Consider the following 18,561-nt stretch of genomic DNA (forward strand, 5'->3'; position numbering starts at 1 on the left):
CATTCACCTTCATCTGAGGGAAAAAAATTGTATTTTCTACCATGTTCCTATTTTTCAGCTGCTTGTCACCTAAAATCATTTGAAATTCCACTAAGAGAAACATGCAGTATAGCTACAACCTGGTGTCTTCTCAACAGATGGGATGTCTGGCACATCACAGTTGTCTTATAAAAGTTCAGAGGGGAAACTGTGAAACAACCAATTAACTTTTTTTTAAATGAAGCCTGTCATAAATATAAAGGGAAGGGTAACAACCTTTATGTATGCAGTAACACAAAATCCCTCTTGGCCAGAGGTTCCGAATCACTTACCTGTAAGGGGTTAATCAGTTCAGTTAACCTAGTTGGCACCTGACCAGAAGGACCAATGGGAAAGAAGATGCTTAAAAATCAGGGGGGGGGTTTGTTGGTGCTTTTTTTTTTTTTTTTTTTTTTTTTTTTGTTGATTCCCTCTCGGGACAAAGAGAGAAACCAAGCAGGTAAACCAGCTCCTAACAAGATCCTGAAATGATACATCTAAAATTACAGAAATTGTAAATAATAGCAAGGAAATGTGTTAGATTATCTTTCGTTTTAGCTTGTGAATTTTCTCTATGCTAAGAGGTAATTTGTAACTGGGAAGAAGAGTCAGAGGGGAATCCTCTGTGTTTTAATGTTTTTATTTGCCCTGTAAAGTTATCTTCCATCCTGATTTTGCAGGTGTGATTTTTAGTTTTTTTTTAAAATAAAATTCTTCTTTTAAGAACCTGATTGATTTTCAGAGCCCTAAAAAACAGGGATTTGGTCTGTGTTCACTTTGTTAAACTATTGGTTGGTATATTATTCTCAAGCCACCACCACCCCTAGGAAAGGGGGTGAAGGAGCTTCAGGGGATATTTTGGTAGGGAGATAGGGCTCCAAGTGGCCCCTCCCTGAATGTTTGTTTTAATCACTTGGTGGTGGTAGCAATACCTCCAAGGACAAGGAATGGAATTTGTGCCTTGGGGAAGTTTTTAACTAAGCTGGTGAAATATAAGCTTAAGGGGTCTTTCATGCGGGTCCCCACATCTGTACCTCAGAGTGGGGATGGAACCCTGACATGGTGGCAGCGTGGTGGGCTCATTTTGAACCAGAAGCACTGACCTTAGGATTTTAAAAGGACACTTTTTAGCTGAGAGCAGCTGGAGGGTTTTTTCCTCTGCCTGAGGGCAGAGTAGTTAAGTTCCTGCAAGAAAATTCACAAGCACAAAAAGTGGGAATGTGCTAATAAAGTTTGCGGATGACACAAAGCTGGGAGATATTGCTAACACAGAGAAGGACCGGGATATCATACAGGAAGATCTGGATGACCTTGTAAACTGGAGTAATAGTAATAGGATGAAATTTAATAGTGAAAAGTGCAAGATCATGCATTTAGGGATTAATAACAAGAATTGTTATAAGCTGGGGACGCATCAGTTGGAAGTAACAGAGGAGGAGGAGAAAGACCGTGGAGTATTGGTTGATCACAGGATGACTATGAGCCGCCAATTGGATATGGCCATGAAAAAAAGCTAATGCAGTCTTGGGATGCATCAGGCGAGGTATTTCCAGTAGAGATAAGGAGGTGTTAGTACCGTTGTACAAGGCACTGGTGAGACCTCATCTGGAATACTGTGTGCAGTTGTGGTCTCCCATGTTTAAGAAGGATGAATTCAAACTGGAACAGGTACAGAGAAGGGCTACTAGGATGATCCGAGGAATGGAAAACCTGTCTTATGAAAAGTATCAGTCTTATGAAAGGAGATTCAAAGAGCTTGGCTTGTTTAGCCTAACCAAAAGAAGGCTGAGGGGGGAGATATGATTGCTCTCTATAAATATATCAGAGGGATAAATATCAGGGAGGGAGAGGAATTATTTAAGCTCAATACCAATGTGGACACAAGAACAAATGGATATAAATTGGCCATCAGGAAGTTTAGACTTGAAATTAGATGAAGGTTTCCAACCATTAGAGGAGTGAAGTTCTGGAACAGCCTTCCAAGGGGAGTAGTGGGGGCAAAAGACATATCTGGCTTCAAGACTAAGCTTGATAAGTTTTTGGAGGGGATGGTATGATGGGATAACCTAATTTTGGTAATTAATTGATCTTTGATTATTAGCAGGTAAAGAGGCCCGATGGGATGTTAGATGGGGTGGGATCTGTGTTACTACAGAGAATTCTTTCCTGGGTGCTGGCTGGTGAGTCTTGCCCACATGCTCAGGGTTTAGCTGATTGCCATATTTGGGGTCAGGAAGGAATTTTCCTCCAGCGAAGATTTGGCAGAGGCCCTGGAGGATTTTCACCTTCCTCTGTAGCGTGGGGCACGGGTCACTTGCTGAAGGATTCTCTGCACCTTGAGGTCTTTAAACCACGATTTGAGGACTTCAGTAACTCCGACATAGGTTAGGGGTTTGTTATAGAAGTGGGTGGGTGAGATTCTGTGGCCTGCGTTGTGCAGGAGGTCAGACTAGATGACCATAATGGTCCCTTCTGACCTTAAGTCTATGAATCTTGTTAGGAGCTGGTTTACCTGTTCGGTCTCTCTTGGTCTTGAGAGGGAACCAACAAAAAAAGCACCAACAAAACGGGTCTCTGTCCTCTTCCCCCCCCCCCCCCAATTTGAAAGCATCTTCTTTCCCATTGGTCCTTCTGGACAGGTGTCAACTTGATTAATTGAACTGATTAACCCCTTACAGGTAAGTGATTCTGTACCTCTGGCCAGGAGGGTTTACTGCATACATAAAGGTGGTTACCCTTCCCTTTATATTTATGACTGAGCCTTTTAGGTCAGACTCATTAAAAGAAAATACTAGATTAGCATGTAACAATGAATCATTGACTGAACAAATTGTCAATAAACAGGAACAATGAAGTCCCTCCTTCCTCTTTATTCCCCTGTTAGTTCTAGTGGCTCCTCAGGATGTTAGAACAAGTAGTTAGGTTGGTGGTTCTGCTTTGTCTTTTGGTGTTTACCTTCTGCAACTGTGGGGTTGTTCAGTCAGGAGCTGAAAACTGACAAATAATCTGAGGAAGCCATATTTTTCTTGTTCTCAGGGATGAATTAGATCAGTTTGCCATATTTGCACACAATTAAATTTTGAACTGTCTGTGAAGACTTTCATGTTTAATTTTTTAGTTTGACTTTTAAGTAAAGAGCAAATATAAATGCTTGGCTGAGAGCAAGAAAAACGCATACTATAATATGTTAAAATAAAATAGGTAACTTGTAAATTGATGCTTAATTAAAAAAAAAAGAGCTTGTTATTTCAGTAGCTAAATTGGGAGACAGCCAAAACGTAATGGATTTAAAAGTAAAAATCACACAAGCCACTACAGGAGAAGTAATTCACATTAGCTTAGCAGCATTAGCAAAACCACTGATCTACAAATGCAGTTGATAATAGGCTGAAGGTCCATGGAGGAGTTCAGCCAGGGGTCTTACAAAAACGCTTTTATTAATGACCAACCTCTGTTTTACATTCCAGAGAATATCCAATCCTTCTAAGGCCTTATCTTGCATCTTTGAAGTCAATGAGAGTTGTGTCATTGACTTAAATGGGATTAGGCCTTTAAATAGAAGTTATGGTATGGAGTACATGAGATGAGGGGGGGAGAAGGAAGACAGAATTTTATGGAAATGTGACTGACTCGATATATAGAGTATGAATGTTCCATATGGCAATTTATCCACAGTGAAAAGTGGACACTGTCTGCCAGCAAAATACTCCTAAATCAGTTTCAACAGTGTCTTTTTTACTATCTGGGCTTTGTGCTGTTTTAAATTTTTGTGTGTGTGTGTGTAATGTATTTATAATCTTAAATTCGGTTCCAAGGGATTAACTCTATATTTTGCTTTACAGTGTAGCTCTTGCAATATATTACCACATCAGAAACAGGTATGTAAATAATGATTCTCCTATTTTAAAAAAATGTTCAGTGTTTCTTTTTCATTTTTTCCCCCTTTGTTTATAGCTTCCCCCCACCTTGGGTTAAGGAGAGTTCTCTATAGTTTATATTGCTTTTGTGGCAATAAATTGACAGTTTTAAAAAATAATATAATGATGACTAAGTGTGGTTCAAATTCATTGTAGTCTTAGAAAATTTGGACTTCGGTTTAACCATTTTACTAGCACACACTATGGTCACTTACTAATAAAAAATAGTACAAATTACAACACACAAATCTAAACTGTGTCCTGCTGTGGCTTCTGGTTTGCCCTTTAGTAAAGGTTGCTTTAGGAACCATTGGGTCAGTGACTAGCTCTGAGTTATCAGTAGTGATGTGGCATGAAATAAAAACTCTCATATATAGTGCAATGGGAGTGGCATTATAAATAAGTGAGTTAGCCTCAGGAGCAAAATTATTCACCAAAATAAGTGTGCCAATACCAGGTAATGTTTGTTTGGTTTTAGCTCGGATGTGGTGACCATTAGGAAGAGGGCGAGAGAGAGATCTAGAAATAAACTATTCACTTCTTACTGTTAGAGTTTATTTTTGTAAATTGACTATTTTTTTTAACAATTCTGTTTTCTGAGAGCACCCTTTAAATGATCTTTCCTGAAATTGTTAGAAAGGGTTTTCAGCTTCCCTATTGAAGTTTGTTTTTAAACAGGTCTTTTCATCAGGGGAGGAAATGACTTAGGCTCCAATCCAACAAAATACTTAAACATGTGCTTACATTCAACCATGTGAATAATCTTGTTGAGTTCAATGGGCCTACTCACATGCTTAATGTTAAGGATGTACCTAAGTGCCTGGGTGAATTTTGCATTGGGATCCACAAGCATTGAAGCTGGTGGGACTCTGTTTGCACAGGTGTGAGGGTCTGCATTAGCAGGTACTTGTGCAACCTCTACAGGGAAACACTTAAACTAACTTTTTATAAAAGTGCTGTAAAGACCTGATCCAAAACCCAACAAAGTGCAAAGTAAACAAACTGGAAAAAATAGATGGGGAGTGGAAATCTTAGCTAACTTCTTTCACTTTACAGTAATCTGACTCTGTTCAGAGTCCCACAGTCTTCAATGAGAGTGTAGCTTGTAACTATAGAAGGTAACAAGATAAGCATGGGTAAATGTTTACGGGATTGGGGCCTGAGGATCACATGAATGTGATACTTGTAACATTCACCCTTCTTGGTGAGGGTTAGGTGAGTAAATGGGGATGGTTGTCTAGGATCACTTCTTTTTTTAAAGTGACGCAACCAGACTAAAATATTTTCTGCTCTTGTTTTGATTTTGTACCTAAAGGGTGTCAGTGCCAATAATCTGAGAGCTATGTGCACTGAATGTTTTCCTGTTGGGAAGCTTGGCTGCTTCTTTCACTGTTCTAACTGAGAGGTGAATTTATCAAGTAAGAACTGCACTGTCTTCTGTAGATGTGCATTGATACACAACATGTTGTAAATGCGCCCTCTGCTGTACTCTTCAGAAACAGTTCTAGAAGTGAAGCTGTTGAAATCTCTATTACATTTTCTTAGAGAACAGACATGAAAGGACAGTCTATGATTCAAGATTAAAAGGGCAATTTGAGGTCAGCACTCTGTTGTTCATGCTACTGTAACAGTAATATTTGTTAAAAGTTCAGTTTCCCAGCACCACAACCAAAAGTGAAGCAGCAGTGTATATAGGATTTATCAATACTTGTCATGGTTGTTGGTTTACTACCACAGTCTGGCTCCCATAGACGTAATATGAGTCTGACTGTAATGGAAATTGAATCCGACCCCTGCTTTGCAAGGGAAGAAACTATTTAAGAAATATTTCATTTATTCTTTTTCTCTCCAGCACACCAGATTTACCCAAAACTAGATTACTTTCTAACTTCCCAAACTGTAATCAGGTGTTATAATAATATTTTCAAGAGAAACTATTGATAGATCAGACCAATCCTAGCTACATTTTTCCATAGTTAACTAAACTCTCTGACTGTATTGTTGTAATTGTCATCCCTTCTTCCCCCAATTCCTTTTTTTCATTGTTTGTTGTTCTCTGTTGCATCTTTCATTATATTTAGATTTTTAGCTCTATCAAGCAGGGACCGTGTCTCTCTTGTTTGTGAAGTGCCTAACATGCTTTTGGGTGCTCAGAAAACAAAACAACAAAACCCTTCAGATTTGATATTAAATACTTCACTCCCAGGAGCAGAGGTGAAAGTAAGCTGGTACACCCCAGTACGGCACCAGTTAAATATATTTTGTGATCTCAGATCCCCACTGAATATCCAAGCTATAACTTCCCTGAATACACACAGTTCAGTACAGATAGAAAGTACATTCAACAGTCTCTGTTCAGGAGATGCCCATGACCAGAATAGCAAGGATGCATCGAATAAAGGTTAAACTGTAATTAGAAAGCCACATGGAACAAAGCCTTGAGTTTTGACTACTGCTGTTGGTACAACCTCTTTTCTGATCATTAATATTTATTCCAAAATTACACAAACAAAGTTCTTAACTTAAATAAATCAAATATTGTTAATGTCTGTGGAGTTTCATCTAGTCTCTTGCTGTTCTTCAGTAAATGGGATTCGGTTGTAACAGCAAAGTATAACCATCTTACAACCAAGATGGCCAGCACAAATAGTGCTACAATTAATGATGACTTGATTTAGCTTGTGAAAGGCATGCACAGTCTTATGCTGGCAGTGAAATTGCAGTGTTTCTCTCTCTTTTCAGGGACCCAGACGGAAGGATGCTCTTAGATATTTTTGATGAAAACCTTCACCCCCTTTCGGTAAACTCATCTACCTCCTCTTGTCTTTCATGAGACAAAGTCCGCTGCCTTTCCCTGTGCCTGTGTTTTTGATTCAGTCACCTGTTTGAAAATATTTCTTCCCCAGAAATCCGAAGTGCCCCCAGACTACGACAAACACGACCCAGAGCAGAAACAGATTTACCGCTTTGTTCGGACATTATTCAGTGCTGCTCAACTGACTGCTGAATGTGCCATTGTCACCCTGGTAAGTGTCTGGGAAATGACATCAATCATTCAACAGATCCACCCTTGTTTCTGTGCAGCTGTACAGAGCTGGACGTTGTTAGGAGTTGGTTCTCATCACACTTTGTGTAGAGACTAAGGAAGTTACTTGAGTTATTTTCTTGGAGAATAAATTAAATTATTGAAGTTATTACTCAAGTTTTACAGGAGGCTGTATAGCATGTGTCACGGTCAGATTTACATCTGGCTCATACAGCGTGATAATATTACAGGCCACTAATATAATACTCAGGTGGGGTAAAGGTCTTTGGGAGTTTTAGATACTGAAATCATTTCACTTTGGTCAGGTTTACTGTGTGTCGTCATAGCTTCCAGCAAAGACTCTTTGACAACTGTCAGTAGCTTAATGGCATTAGTAAGAGTTATGGATGCACAAGGGCTGCATGAGTGACTGGAGCATATTGGTGGCTGCTGTTTTTACTTGTCGCGTACATGTCTTTGAGGGGCATGTCATATCAGTGAACAATTGAATAGCTAAGGATGAAGTTTATCTACCTAAAAAAAGAGTGCTAAAGATGAAGGGGCAGATAGGCAGCTGGTTTAAATAGGCATAACTCCATTGACTTCATGGGCTAATGGAGGTGGTCTGATTTCCGCCAGCTGAGAATCTGGCCTGAAATTTCTATCCTACTGACCCTGGTGAGTCTCTTCAGGTTTCAGGCACAGTTTTTGCTACATTCTTGGCTTAGGGTTTAAAAAAGCAAACATGCTGGTTATTTTCACCTCTTCAGAGTGCGTTTGTAGGGCAGTTTTTACCAGGTTTATTTTGGGGGGACAGGAGGTGAAATTGGAGAGGCAGAGCCTTGATGTTTGACCCCATTCTTCCTCTTTGACAGTCCTTATAGCTTTGCATCTCTTCAAGCCCTCCCTCCTTCTGATAGAGAATAGCCAGTGGGTTTGGCTCCCTCCAGCGTCTGTCAGCACCATTTGTGCTGGTCAGTAGAAGACGTGAATATGGGGAGAGTCGTGCAAGGTTCGCCCCCTACAGCCCTTGCTGTTCTGGGCACATGTGACTTGGACATGGGTATTGGAGCGTGCTGCTAGCCAAGTGCTTGGCCCAGCCGCTATAGTTTTATACAATGAGTTTATTGCTCTGTCTCATAAAGAAATAGGACTTAATTTAAAGAGCTGACTGTCAGATACAATGGAACGCTCTTACATGAACTCCTGTTATCCAAATTTACATTCTGTGAGCCGTTGTGGAAGAGATTCCTCATTCTAGTTGAAAAGACAGGCTTTTATTATGCATATATTAAGCAATAATGTAGCGACTATGGTTTGCATCAGGCTGTCACACCACTACTCCATGTTTCCATAGGAATCTTGTTAATGTGGTCACATTTTCGGAGAACATACAGTCCTCCATTCCTGTTGTACAGAAATCATTAAAAAATAAAACCCCACAGCTAACTGATTTGATTTTGATCCTCAGTTAAATGTACTGTTTGAATTATTGATGATTCTTTTGTCTTAATTAACGAGCATCCCTGGTGATTGGAACCTGAGACCTGAACTCAAGTGACTTGGGTTCTGTTCCCGGCTGTGCCACTTACTAGTTGTATGAGTTTGGGCAAGACATTCATGGCCTGATGTTCTGAAGTGCAAAGCACCTGCAATTTCCAATTAACTCAACGGGAGCTACACATGCGCAGCACTTTTCCAAATCAGACCATTAATCTGCCGGTGCTCCCGTATCACTGTCTGTAAATATGAGGATAATAATACCCACCTCTGTAACATGCTTCCAAACCTTTGGATAAAATGTCTTTTATAAGTATGATGCAATAGTGTTTTTAATACCACGTTATTCATTAGTTAAATATTCTCCCTTCACCTCTGACTTCCATTTCTTCATATGTCACCATTGCCATCAGTGGGGACCTAGAAACAGATTTCTCTGATTGCATGGAAAGTAATCTTCTTCCTTTTTTTTTTTTTTAAACCCTCCTAAGTTGGCTTTGCTGTCACATTACAAACTTCAGCCAAAATCTGCCAAGTGCTTTGAGTTTTGAGATGTTGACTGTGGGTAGAGACCAGCCTCCCCTGCACAAGCCTGTGTTTCGTTGTAGTGTGTTCCCACATTGGACTGCAATCTGATCTGCCATCCTCCACTCATTCCTTCTCGGAGGCTTGCCCGCAGTCAGGCAGCACATCTCTGGGAAAGCGGACCACAATGCATCATAAGTAAGAGACTCGAGTTATTGGGTTTTTAACAGTCCCTCTTCAATATATCAATATATTATTAAAAACAAACGTTAACAAAGATCAAAGTATGTTGGGTGTCTTGAGGTGACCGCACTGCTTCCCCCTTGGCATGCAGGCATACCCTGGCGATGCTGCCTGAGAAGCATGGACACCAGCAGTGGTGGATTAGATTGTAGTCTATACACCTGGAGAAAGAACTAAGTGAAATGAACCCCTGGCCTGTGTTGTAAAAGCTACTTTCGGGGGGTGGGGGGACGAAAACAAACAAAACTCTCATTGTAATGCTTCAAGTCAGGGAGGGGCAAACTTTTTGGCCCAAGGGCCACAGCTGGGTATGGAAATTGTATGGCAGGCCATGAATGCTCATGAGATTGGGGTGCAGGATGGGGGTAAGGGCTCCTGCTTGGGGTGTGGGCTCTGTGATGGGTCCAGAAATGAGGAGTTCAGTGTGTGAGAATGGGCTCCGGGCTGGGGCACGGGCTTGGGGTGTGTGGGGGGGGGTTGAGGTCTCTGGCTGGGGGTGCAGGCTCTGGGGATGAGGGGTTGGGGTGCAGGAGGGTGCTCCCAGCTGGGACCAAGGGGTTCGGAGAGCAAGAGGGGGATCAGGCTGGGGCAAGGGGTTGAGGCATGGGAGGGGGTCAGAGGTGCAGGCTACGGGCAGTGCTTACATCGAGCAACTCCCAGAAGCAGCGGCATGTCTTTCCGGCCCCCTAGCTCCCGGCTCCTCTGTGGAGGTGTGGCCAGGCAGCTCTGCATGCTGCCCCGTCCACAGGTGCTGCCCCTGCAGCTCCCATTGGCCATGGTTCCTGGCCAATGGGAGCTGCGGGAGCAGCACTTGGGGTGGGAGCTGCATGTGGAGCCCCTTGACTGCCCCTACGTGTATGAGCCAGATGTGGGACATGTTGCTGCTTCCAGGAGCTGTGTGGAGCGGGGCAAGCCCCTGACCCTACTCCCCAACTGGAGCGCTGGAGCAGGGCAAGTCCCAAACCCTGCTCCCCCGGCGGATGCTCAAGAGCCGGATTAAAATGTCTGAAGGGCTGGATGCAGCCCCCAGGCCATAGTTTGCCCACCCCTGCTCTAAGTGCTTAATTAAAACATTTTAATTAAAGCCTTTAATATTACAGCAAAAACAACTTATAATTAAACAAAAAGATTTAATTTCCACAAAGCCCTCCAAAGCTGCAAAGAGATTTCTTGTACTGATAGGTGAGGAAATTAATATCTGAGGTTGAGACAATTAAAATACTAAGTTGCATTAAATAACACCACAGAAACTACAATAATTGAAAGAATGAATTTTATTGCTGATTAAAACTCTTTTAAATAACATTTTTTGTCTTGGCGAATAGCTGGCTTGTGCTCAAGCTGTGACCTGGCTTTATGGAAGGGGTATTGGGTATATGTTCTCTTCCCTCTCTAGGAGGTACTTCCATCCTTGATGAAACTGAGAGAATGTCATCATTTTCCACCAAGCAACATTGCTCTCAAGGTTCTATGTTGCTGGTTGGGTGGTAGTGGCACGATCTAGTAGGGTCACTGTTTAATTGGCTAGCTCAGTATAAGTGCTCAGTATTAATATTATCCATATCTTAAGGAAAACGGGACACTATATCGGTGTCTTCACTACTTATGTTGTCACTTTGTCCTACAAACACAGAAGCATTCTGATTGCTAAAATTGGGGCGGAAGGATGGTCCATTGGACATCAGTTCTGTGCTCTACCACAGACTTCCTGTGTCACCTTGGGCAAATCACTTACTTTCTCTGAGCCTCAGTTCCCTATCTGTAAAATGGTGGTGATAGTACTTCTCTGCCTCTCGGGGCTGTAGTGAGAATAAATACATACATGATGGTGAGATGCTCAGATAATATGATAAAAGGGGCCAGATGAGTACCTAAGAGAGCCAAAATTATTTTTTTAAATTTAGATGAATGTAGATACAAAAAGATATTTGTTGGTGCCTAGATCAGATTCAGCATTTGTACCACGTTCATCTCCACAGTATGTCACAGTGATGAGAGTATTGTAATTACATAAGAGAGTCAACATTTGCCATATGAAATATATGGATTTAACGAATCCAACCAAATGTTCTCTTTATCCTGGAAACAGTCAGGTTTCCAACAATAGAATAAATAGAGCACTGCAGAACTGTAAAGAGAAAGTTCATCCCACCTGCAGTATTTCCTCATAAGAAGAGTCTAATGCTTAGTGCTTTAGTGTCTCTCTCTATCAGGTATTCCTGCAAGACAGTTTCATTATAATTATAGGTACTCGTGTGTGTGTGTGTGTCTACATGTGTAGAGAAAAAAAACTTGCCCTCCCTTTACAGGTATTGGTTGTATTTACAGTGAGTGTTCTGACTTTTAACTGCTAGTGAAAATTTGTTTAATCTAAAAACATGTGTTTGACTTGCTAAATTGACGTATGGAGGAGAAGGCTATTTTTCTTTCTGGTTATTGATTTTGCTGGGTGTCTGCAAACCATTTTTACCAGATAGGAGTGGATTTTCTTGACAATAGAAAGGTGTCCTTTATGGAACAGGAAGCCCCATTAGCCATAGTGTGACAACCCATTGTGACTCGCGAAGGAGGTAGCTGATGTAAGAGGGAAGGGGAGGAATGGGCACTCAGTTAGTAAAATATGTCACTCCACCATACTCCTTAATCTCTCCTAGTGACATGAATTCTAGAGCTGTCACAGCCCTATTGAATATCTGACAAGCTCAAGATATGAAAACCCTTCCACGTGCTGGCCACCATTCCTCTTGCTAGTGACAATCTTATAAAAGCTGTCCTGGATGCTTATTTAATAAAATCTTGTCATTTAAAAAAGAAAAGTAAATTGCCCCAATGCTATTCTTTATCTTTTGTTTAATTTTGATATCCTATTGTGTCCAAAGATTCATGTGGCAGCATAAGGTTAGCATCTGACATAAAATCTGCTCCATATTATATATGAATCCTAAATTCACTGTCTAGGAAATTTAAAATCACTACCTCCCTTTTTTGGGGATGGGGGGCAGTGAGACAAAGTCAAAAAACTCCTGTTGGGCTCAGTTCTGTATCTTCCATACAATATCACATACCTGGTGGTGATTTAAGAAAAACAAACAAACCAAAACCTGCTGATCTGTGGTAATTCTGCAGTAATGACTACAAGTGCTTTTCTTTGGAGCTCTGCACTTTCCTACTAGTAGTATCTGTGATGGTGCATAATTACACAAGAAAACAACATGGAACTGTGTTGACTTCTGCTTCAGTAGAAATATTGCAAAGAAGCAAAATTTAAGAGAATGGGGGGGAATCTGTTTTTTCCCCCAAAGGTAAAAGGACAAATTCACTCAGGGAATGCGGTTTTATTTTTAGCCTTTTGATTTAATGATCGTGATCTTCCATTCGTTGTGAACCCAGAACTTCCACTTAAGTCAGTGGGAATCCTGGCTGTGTTAGGAAGGAACAGTGAGGCCCAATGTCACAAGGAGAATGGAAAATATATATCATCAGGGCCGGCTCCAGGCACCAGCTGAGCAAGCTCGAGCTTGGGGCGGCAGATTCCAAGGGGCGGCATTCGCTGCTTCGGCCCCCCCCCCCGCAGGTTTTTCTTCTTTTTTCTTTTTGGTTCGCTGCTCCGGCCGCCCTGTAGGGGGCAGCAGTGCAGAGGAGAGGAGCGCCCTGCTGGGAGCAGTGCCAGGTCTGTAGCAAGCGCGGCAGGGCAGCCCGCGTCCTTCCCTGCCCGCCCACCGGAGCAGGCAGCATGGCGAGCACCCTGCTGAAGGAAGCCCTGACTGCCCCCCTTCTCTCTTCCCCCCCCGCTGCCCGGGGCACATCTGCAGGGCTGGGAGTCCCCCCTGCACCCACGCTCCATCCACCCTGCAGGTTTGTTTGTCCGCCCCCCACTTCGCTGCTCCGTCCGGCCCACAGGTTTGTTTGTGCCTCCCCCCTTCACTGCTCCGGCCGGCCCGCAGGTGTTTTTTTGCTTGGGGCAGCAAAAAAGCCAGAGCCGGCCCTGAATATCATAGAATAGTCTGATGTCTTTTAGCTGCATCTTTCTTTCCAAGAGAAACTGGATGAAATTTTGTGGTAAAATCAGAGGTTAGGAACACTTGAGTTTCTCCTGATTCACTTAAGGTTTAATGTTAAATATCTGGTTTGTGTTAAAAACTATTATTATTATTATTATTTATGATGATGATGTTTGGCTACCTTTTTCAGAGATTTTTGCAGCTAAATACTTCATTACTTTTCACATTTGGTCTCTTTTTTTTTTTTTTCAAAATTGGATAAGCTTCTATAAAATGGATGGCACCAGGCCTGTCTGGAACATGTTAGGTGCCCAGCTGAGCAAGTGCAAAGCATGAAGTGGTTTTTGGACAGAGTCAGCAGGGAGCTGGCTAATCTCTCAGAACAGAAGCATATGGCAGTTCAGTGGTTGGATTCGAGCCCGTAAGCGTCTTTCAGTGCCTAGCAAAAGTTACCTTAGCACCAGTACATACAATAATCTTTCCGTGCAAATCCCTTTTCAGTTTCAGACATTGGGATGAACCAAACTCTTGTGCTTGTGAAGAAAAAGATGTATTTATTCCTTTTTACTTCGTTGATGTGCACAGGAATGGAAACTCTGCCTTCACATGGTATGTGGGGGATAACAACATTTAGGCCCACGTCTCACAACTGATAGTGTGTGGGCAGATTACTGTGCTCACAGGGACCGCTACTGCAGCAGATTGGGGTCCATACAGGTACAACTGCACACTACCAGTTGCAGGATTGGAACCTTAAACAGTATAGGCTGGACTCTCTTGTCAGGTACACCAGTGTAAATCCAGTGATTCCACTGAAATCAATGAAGGTTTCAATGGTAAAATTCAAATCAGAATCTGACCCACAGCACTGAAAAAAACATGAGAAGAGGCTCTATTTCTACTTTATGATGCTAAAAAGTCCTTCGTTTTTCCTTCTTGGTTGATTGTTGGCTGATGAGAAATGAAGTTATGTTTGGCAAAGGCCTTGCTCCTACTGCTGGTATTTTGTCTGAAAATTTTATAACATTCTGATAATGCCAGGTGATTTCCATCAGCTCAGTTAGCCATAGGTTGACTGCCTACTTGCGCCATTGTGCTTTCTCTCTCTCTCTCCAAAAACATTCAAGTATGACTAACAAGTGACTTTTGTATTAGAAATATGTAGTTATTAATTCTGCACATCTGCTACTCTGTTATCTTTTTAAGGTGAGCTAGTTAATCAGGGATCTTGTTTTCCCAGAGATAGTCACTGTTATATAAACTCTTCACATGTAACTAGCCATTTTGACTGGATAGTGAATTTTAAGCAAAGTAAGCAGATTTGTCCCCTGTCTCGTAGACTCATAGACTTTAAGGTCAGAAGGGACCATTATGATAATCTAGTCTGACCTCCTGCACAATGCAGGCCATACAATCTCACCCATCCACTTCTATAACAAACCCCTAACCTATGTCTGAGTTATTGAAGTCCTCAAATTATGGTTTGAAGACCTCAAGCTGCACAGAATCCTCCAGCAAGTGACCCGTGCCCCATGCTGCAGAGGAAGGTGAAAAACCTCCAGGGCCTCTGCCAATCTGCCCTGGAGGAAAATTCCTTCCCGACCCCAAATATGGCGATCAGTTAAACCCTGAGCATGTGGGCAAGACTCACCAGCCAGCACCCAGGAAAGAATTCTCTGTAGTAACTCAGATCCCATCCCATCCCAGACTACTGGGCATACTTACCTGCTGATGATTTGGCAATTGATCTTTCATTAATTGCCAAAATTAGGCTATCCCATCATACCTACCCTTTCTGAGTAGTTTACATGGATTGGATGATGTAATGGGCACTCTGAATCTACCCTTTAATTGACCCCACATTTCTCTTTCAGAAAAGATATCATCTGGTCTAAAGAAGTACCTCTGCTACAGTTTTCACAATTTCTAGTTTTCACTGCACCCGAATCTGCAATAAATTTGATTTTGACGTAATTAATCTCTACCATTACCACTTCATTGCTCCACCGGGCTCTTGTTTAAGTGGACTGGGATTTCTAAAGTTCTTAGATGAACATATTTTAACTTGGGCACCTAGATGTATATTTAGGCATCTGAGTAAAAGCAGCTTGACTTTTTTTTTCCCCCCAGAGGAACTACAGCAGGTAGTACTCAGCGCCACTGGAAATTGGCCACTGAATCATTTAGGTGCCTAAATTTTAGGCACCCAGTATTGAACGGTTTTCAATGGCCTGAGCCTACAAGTTCCTTCAGTTCTTGTTGACTTCAGAAGGCGGTCAGCACTTCACAGGTTTGGGCCTTTTGTGAAGCTTATTGCAAAATTAAATGCTTTCAGTGCAGAACTGTGCAGGTCAACAAAGTTCTTGCATTTTGCAGAACAGGAAAGGTATACCAAATTACTCCTGTTTTCTTACTCCTGTTACTGAAACATCTAGTCTGCCACACAAACAACTTGTCTGAATCTTGCCAGTGTTGCAATAGAGATGGCAATTTCAAGTTATTTATTTTCAGTGCTCCCTACGTAGCCTCCATTTTGTCTGAAGATAAAAACAGCCATTACAAGTAGAGCTGGTTGGGAACAGAAAATAAAGTTTCTTCAAAATCAACATTTTCGTTAGGAACATTTCAATTTTTCAGCAAAAAAAAAAATTTGGTTTTCCATTGGGAAAAAATAAAAATGAAATACTTCATTTTGGGTCAGTTCAACCTGAATTGGAATATTTTGGTTTGTTTGAAATTACCTAAAAAGGTTTTATTTTGAGTCAGTTTAACATTAAGCTGCATTTTCCCACTGTGATGCATTGCTGATGGGACTTGTAGTTCAGACTCCTTTCTCTCCTATGGGCTGGCTTCCCTTGAGGACTGCATCTCCCTTAATACAACATGGCCTCTCCTCTGGGAGTCCGTGTGGTGTATCATGGAAGTCACGGGAGTACAAGTGCATCATGGGAGATGCAGTCTGGCCAGGAAGCCTGGCCTGTAAGGGGGAATTGAATATCAAGGTCTTGAACCGTAACTCCTATGAGGCAGTTGCTCATACTGGGGGAAGTGCAGTTAAATGCTGAACTGACTAAAAACAAAGTGTTTGAGGTCAGTTCAATAAGCCAAAAATACACATTTTGATTTGGGAATATCTAAATGTTTTGTTTGGACCAGAAAAAGTTGAGATGAAATGTTTTGATACTCCTGAATAGAATGTTTTTTTTTCAATATTTCTTTGAACAAAAATTTTGGTATTCAACGTTTTGTCCCAATTTGGGAGGAAAACAAAATTTGAAATATCGGAATTTCCCATGGGATGGCAATTCTGAATTTTTCCTAGCTCTTATTCAAAGCAAACAAATCAATACCATCTCAGTTCCAGTCTTCTCTTCCTTCAAAAAGTCTTGCATCCTGTTGGTGGGCTATGAAGTATGTAATAAACATTATTCAACTATTAGTGTGTCACCAGAAAGGTATTCGCAGCAAGGAAAAATTACCTAAGCAGTTTAATTTATGGCTAAAATATTAGGCTGCTAATGTCCTGAGTGTAACCTCCAATCAGATATTTGGTGAAAGTCTGTGAAATGGCCAAGAAAAAGCCATAATTATTACTATTCTGACTGAGATTTTAGCTTTAATTCTGTTTTATGTTTGTATTATTAAAAATGCCCAAAGTTTGCTTACATGATACACCCAAGAATTTGATTTGTGGTTACAGTGAAATACAAAGATGCCAAGTTTTCTACAGGAAAATCTGTTGTATGAGGCTGCGGCTTGACATTATGAATGGACAAATGTAATACAGACATGCAGATAAGGCCAGCTTAGGTGGCATATATATCAAGAAAGTTTTTGTTTTTGTTTGTTTTACTATAAGGACCAGTGCTTCTGGAATTTGAGGGCACGGCACATTTCAAAATAAGATTTTGTTTTTAAAATGAGCATTATTTAAGATTTTCCACAGCAGAGCAGAGCGTTCAAGTAACCAAAATATGTAAACAAGGTTTCTTTTGAGGATTGAAGTGCAGTTAGTGTTTAAAGGAAAAATAGTATGTGTGTGTGGCGGCGGTCCGACCTGTTTTGCGGTCTCAGATAATAAAAGCAAAGTTGTATCTTCTTTGGCTAAGGGCCACCAACATTTTCTATCCTATGATGTTTGTTTAAATAAGAACTGAGCTCACTGTACGGCAGTCTTGTTGCCAATCAATCTGAGAGCCAAACTGTAGACTCCATAATCATGCTTGCTGGAGTCTTACAGCCACACTAGTGATGGTTACCATTGGGTAAAGATCGGTTTTGGAGGTTCTGGAAATACTGAGAGGAATGGGGAAGTGAACTGGGGTAGGTAAGTGCTTTTAGTTTTTAGAATCTAGCTCTGTGAATGTTTAGCTAGGGAAGCATTGTGGACTTTCATCTGCATAAACCTAGTGTCAGAAAGATGAGTCTCTAGGGATCAATTACATGGAAATAAAGTGCTATTCCAGAATGTCTGCAATCTGTTAAGGCTATTTCTAAAGATGGATCAAACTATTTTAAGTGGGTGAAGGTAGTTCATGGCATTTAACTCATGGCTTCTGGACACCATACATGGTAATTATATTGTATTACTTATGGTTCTGTAACAGAAAAATCTTCTGAGATAGTCACGTGGAGATGAGTCTTCAGTAAAGATGGCAGATTGCTTCTCCTGATTCTTTCAGGTACAGATTCATTTCCTCCAGTATTAGTACATTTTATAACATAATTTCCTAAGATGAACTTTTTAAATTCAGGTTATTAGTCACCTTTATAGCAACTGATCCTAAAAACAGGAAAATACAGAGGGTATATTATTTTTGTATGTTAAGAAAGAAGGACAACTAGAACATAATGAGTTTAGCAATGACATTATAAGAGCACAATAAATCTTAGGTCTATCTGATACAAAAATTGTATTGAAATTAGTGAGAAGATCTGTGTTTACCAGAGTGCTAAATGTGCAGAGACTTAGTTGCACAAATTACATGAATACTAATAGGAATTGCATGAGTAACTACCTAGCTTTTTTTTTTTTTCTTGAGCCCAGAGCCATTTCCTGGCCTGTGCCAGTGGAAGCCAAGTTTTGGTCCCATGCTGCCAGTGAATCTGCTTAAAACGGTGATAATCACCCAAAAGCCTTGCTCTGTAAATGAGCCCAGAGCCAGCTGGAACAGCTCTAAAAGTTGGTTCTGATTTAGCATCTCTCCCCAGGAGCTTCCACTAGCCAGAACATGTCTCCTCAGCTACACGGGCTACCACGAGCACATCAGACCCATTCTCTAATTTCTACTCTGACTTCCTGTACAATATTGAGTCAAGTTCAAAGTCTCAA

General features: G+C 41.2%; 1 protein-coding gene across 1 annotated transcript in view; it reads left to right on the forward strand.

Annotated features, from left to right (window-relative positions):
- CCNY (cyclin Y) overlaps positions 1 to 18,561 on the forward strand; it is a 222,989-nt gene that overhangs the window by 175,882 nt on the left and 28,546 nt on the right. Inside the window, exons 5-7 of the mRNA XM_045007393.1 lie at positions 3,861 to 3,896; positions 6,678 to 6,735; positions 6,842 to 6,961. Coding sequence (XP_044863328.1) covers positions 3,861 to 3,896; positions 6,678 to 6,735; positions 6,842 to 6,961 — 214 coding nt within the window. The remainder of the gene's footprint in view (positions 1 to 3,860; positions 3,897 to 6,677; positions 6,736 to 6,841; positions 6,962 to 18,561) is intronic.

Source organism: Mauremys mutica, chromosome 2 (genome assembly GCF_020497125.1).
Source record: "Mauremys mutica isolate MM-2020 ecotype Southern chromosome 2, ASM2049712v1, whole genome shotgun sequence".
Lineage (NCBI taxonomy): Eukaryota > Metazoa > Chordata > Testudines > Geoemydidae > Mauremys > Mauremys mutica.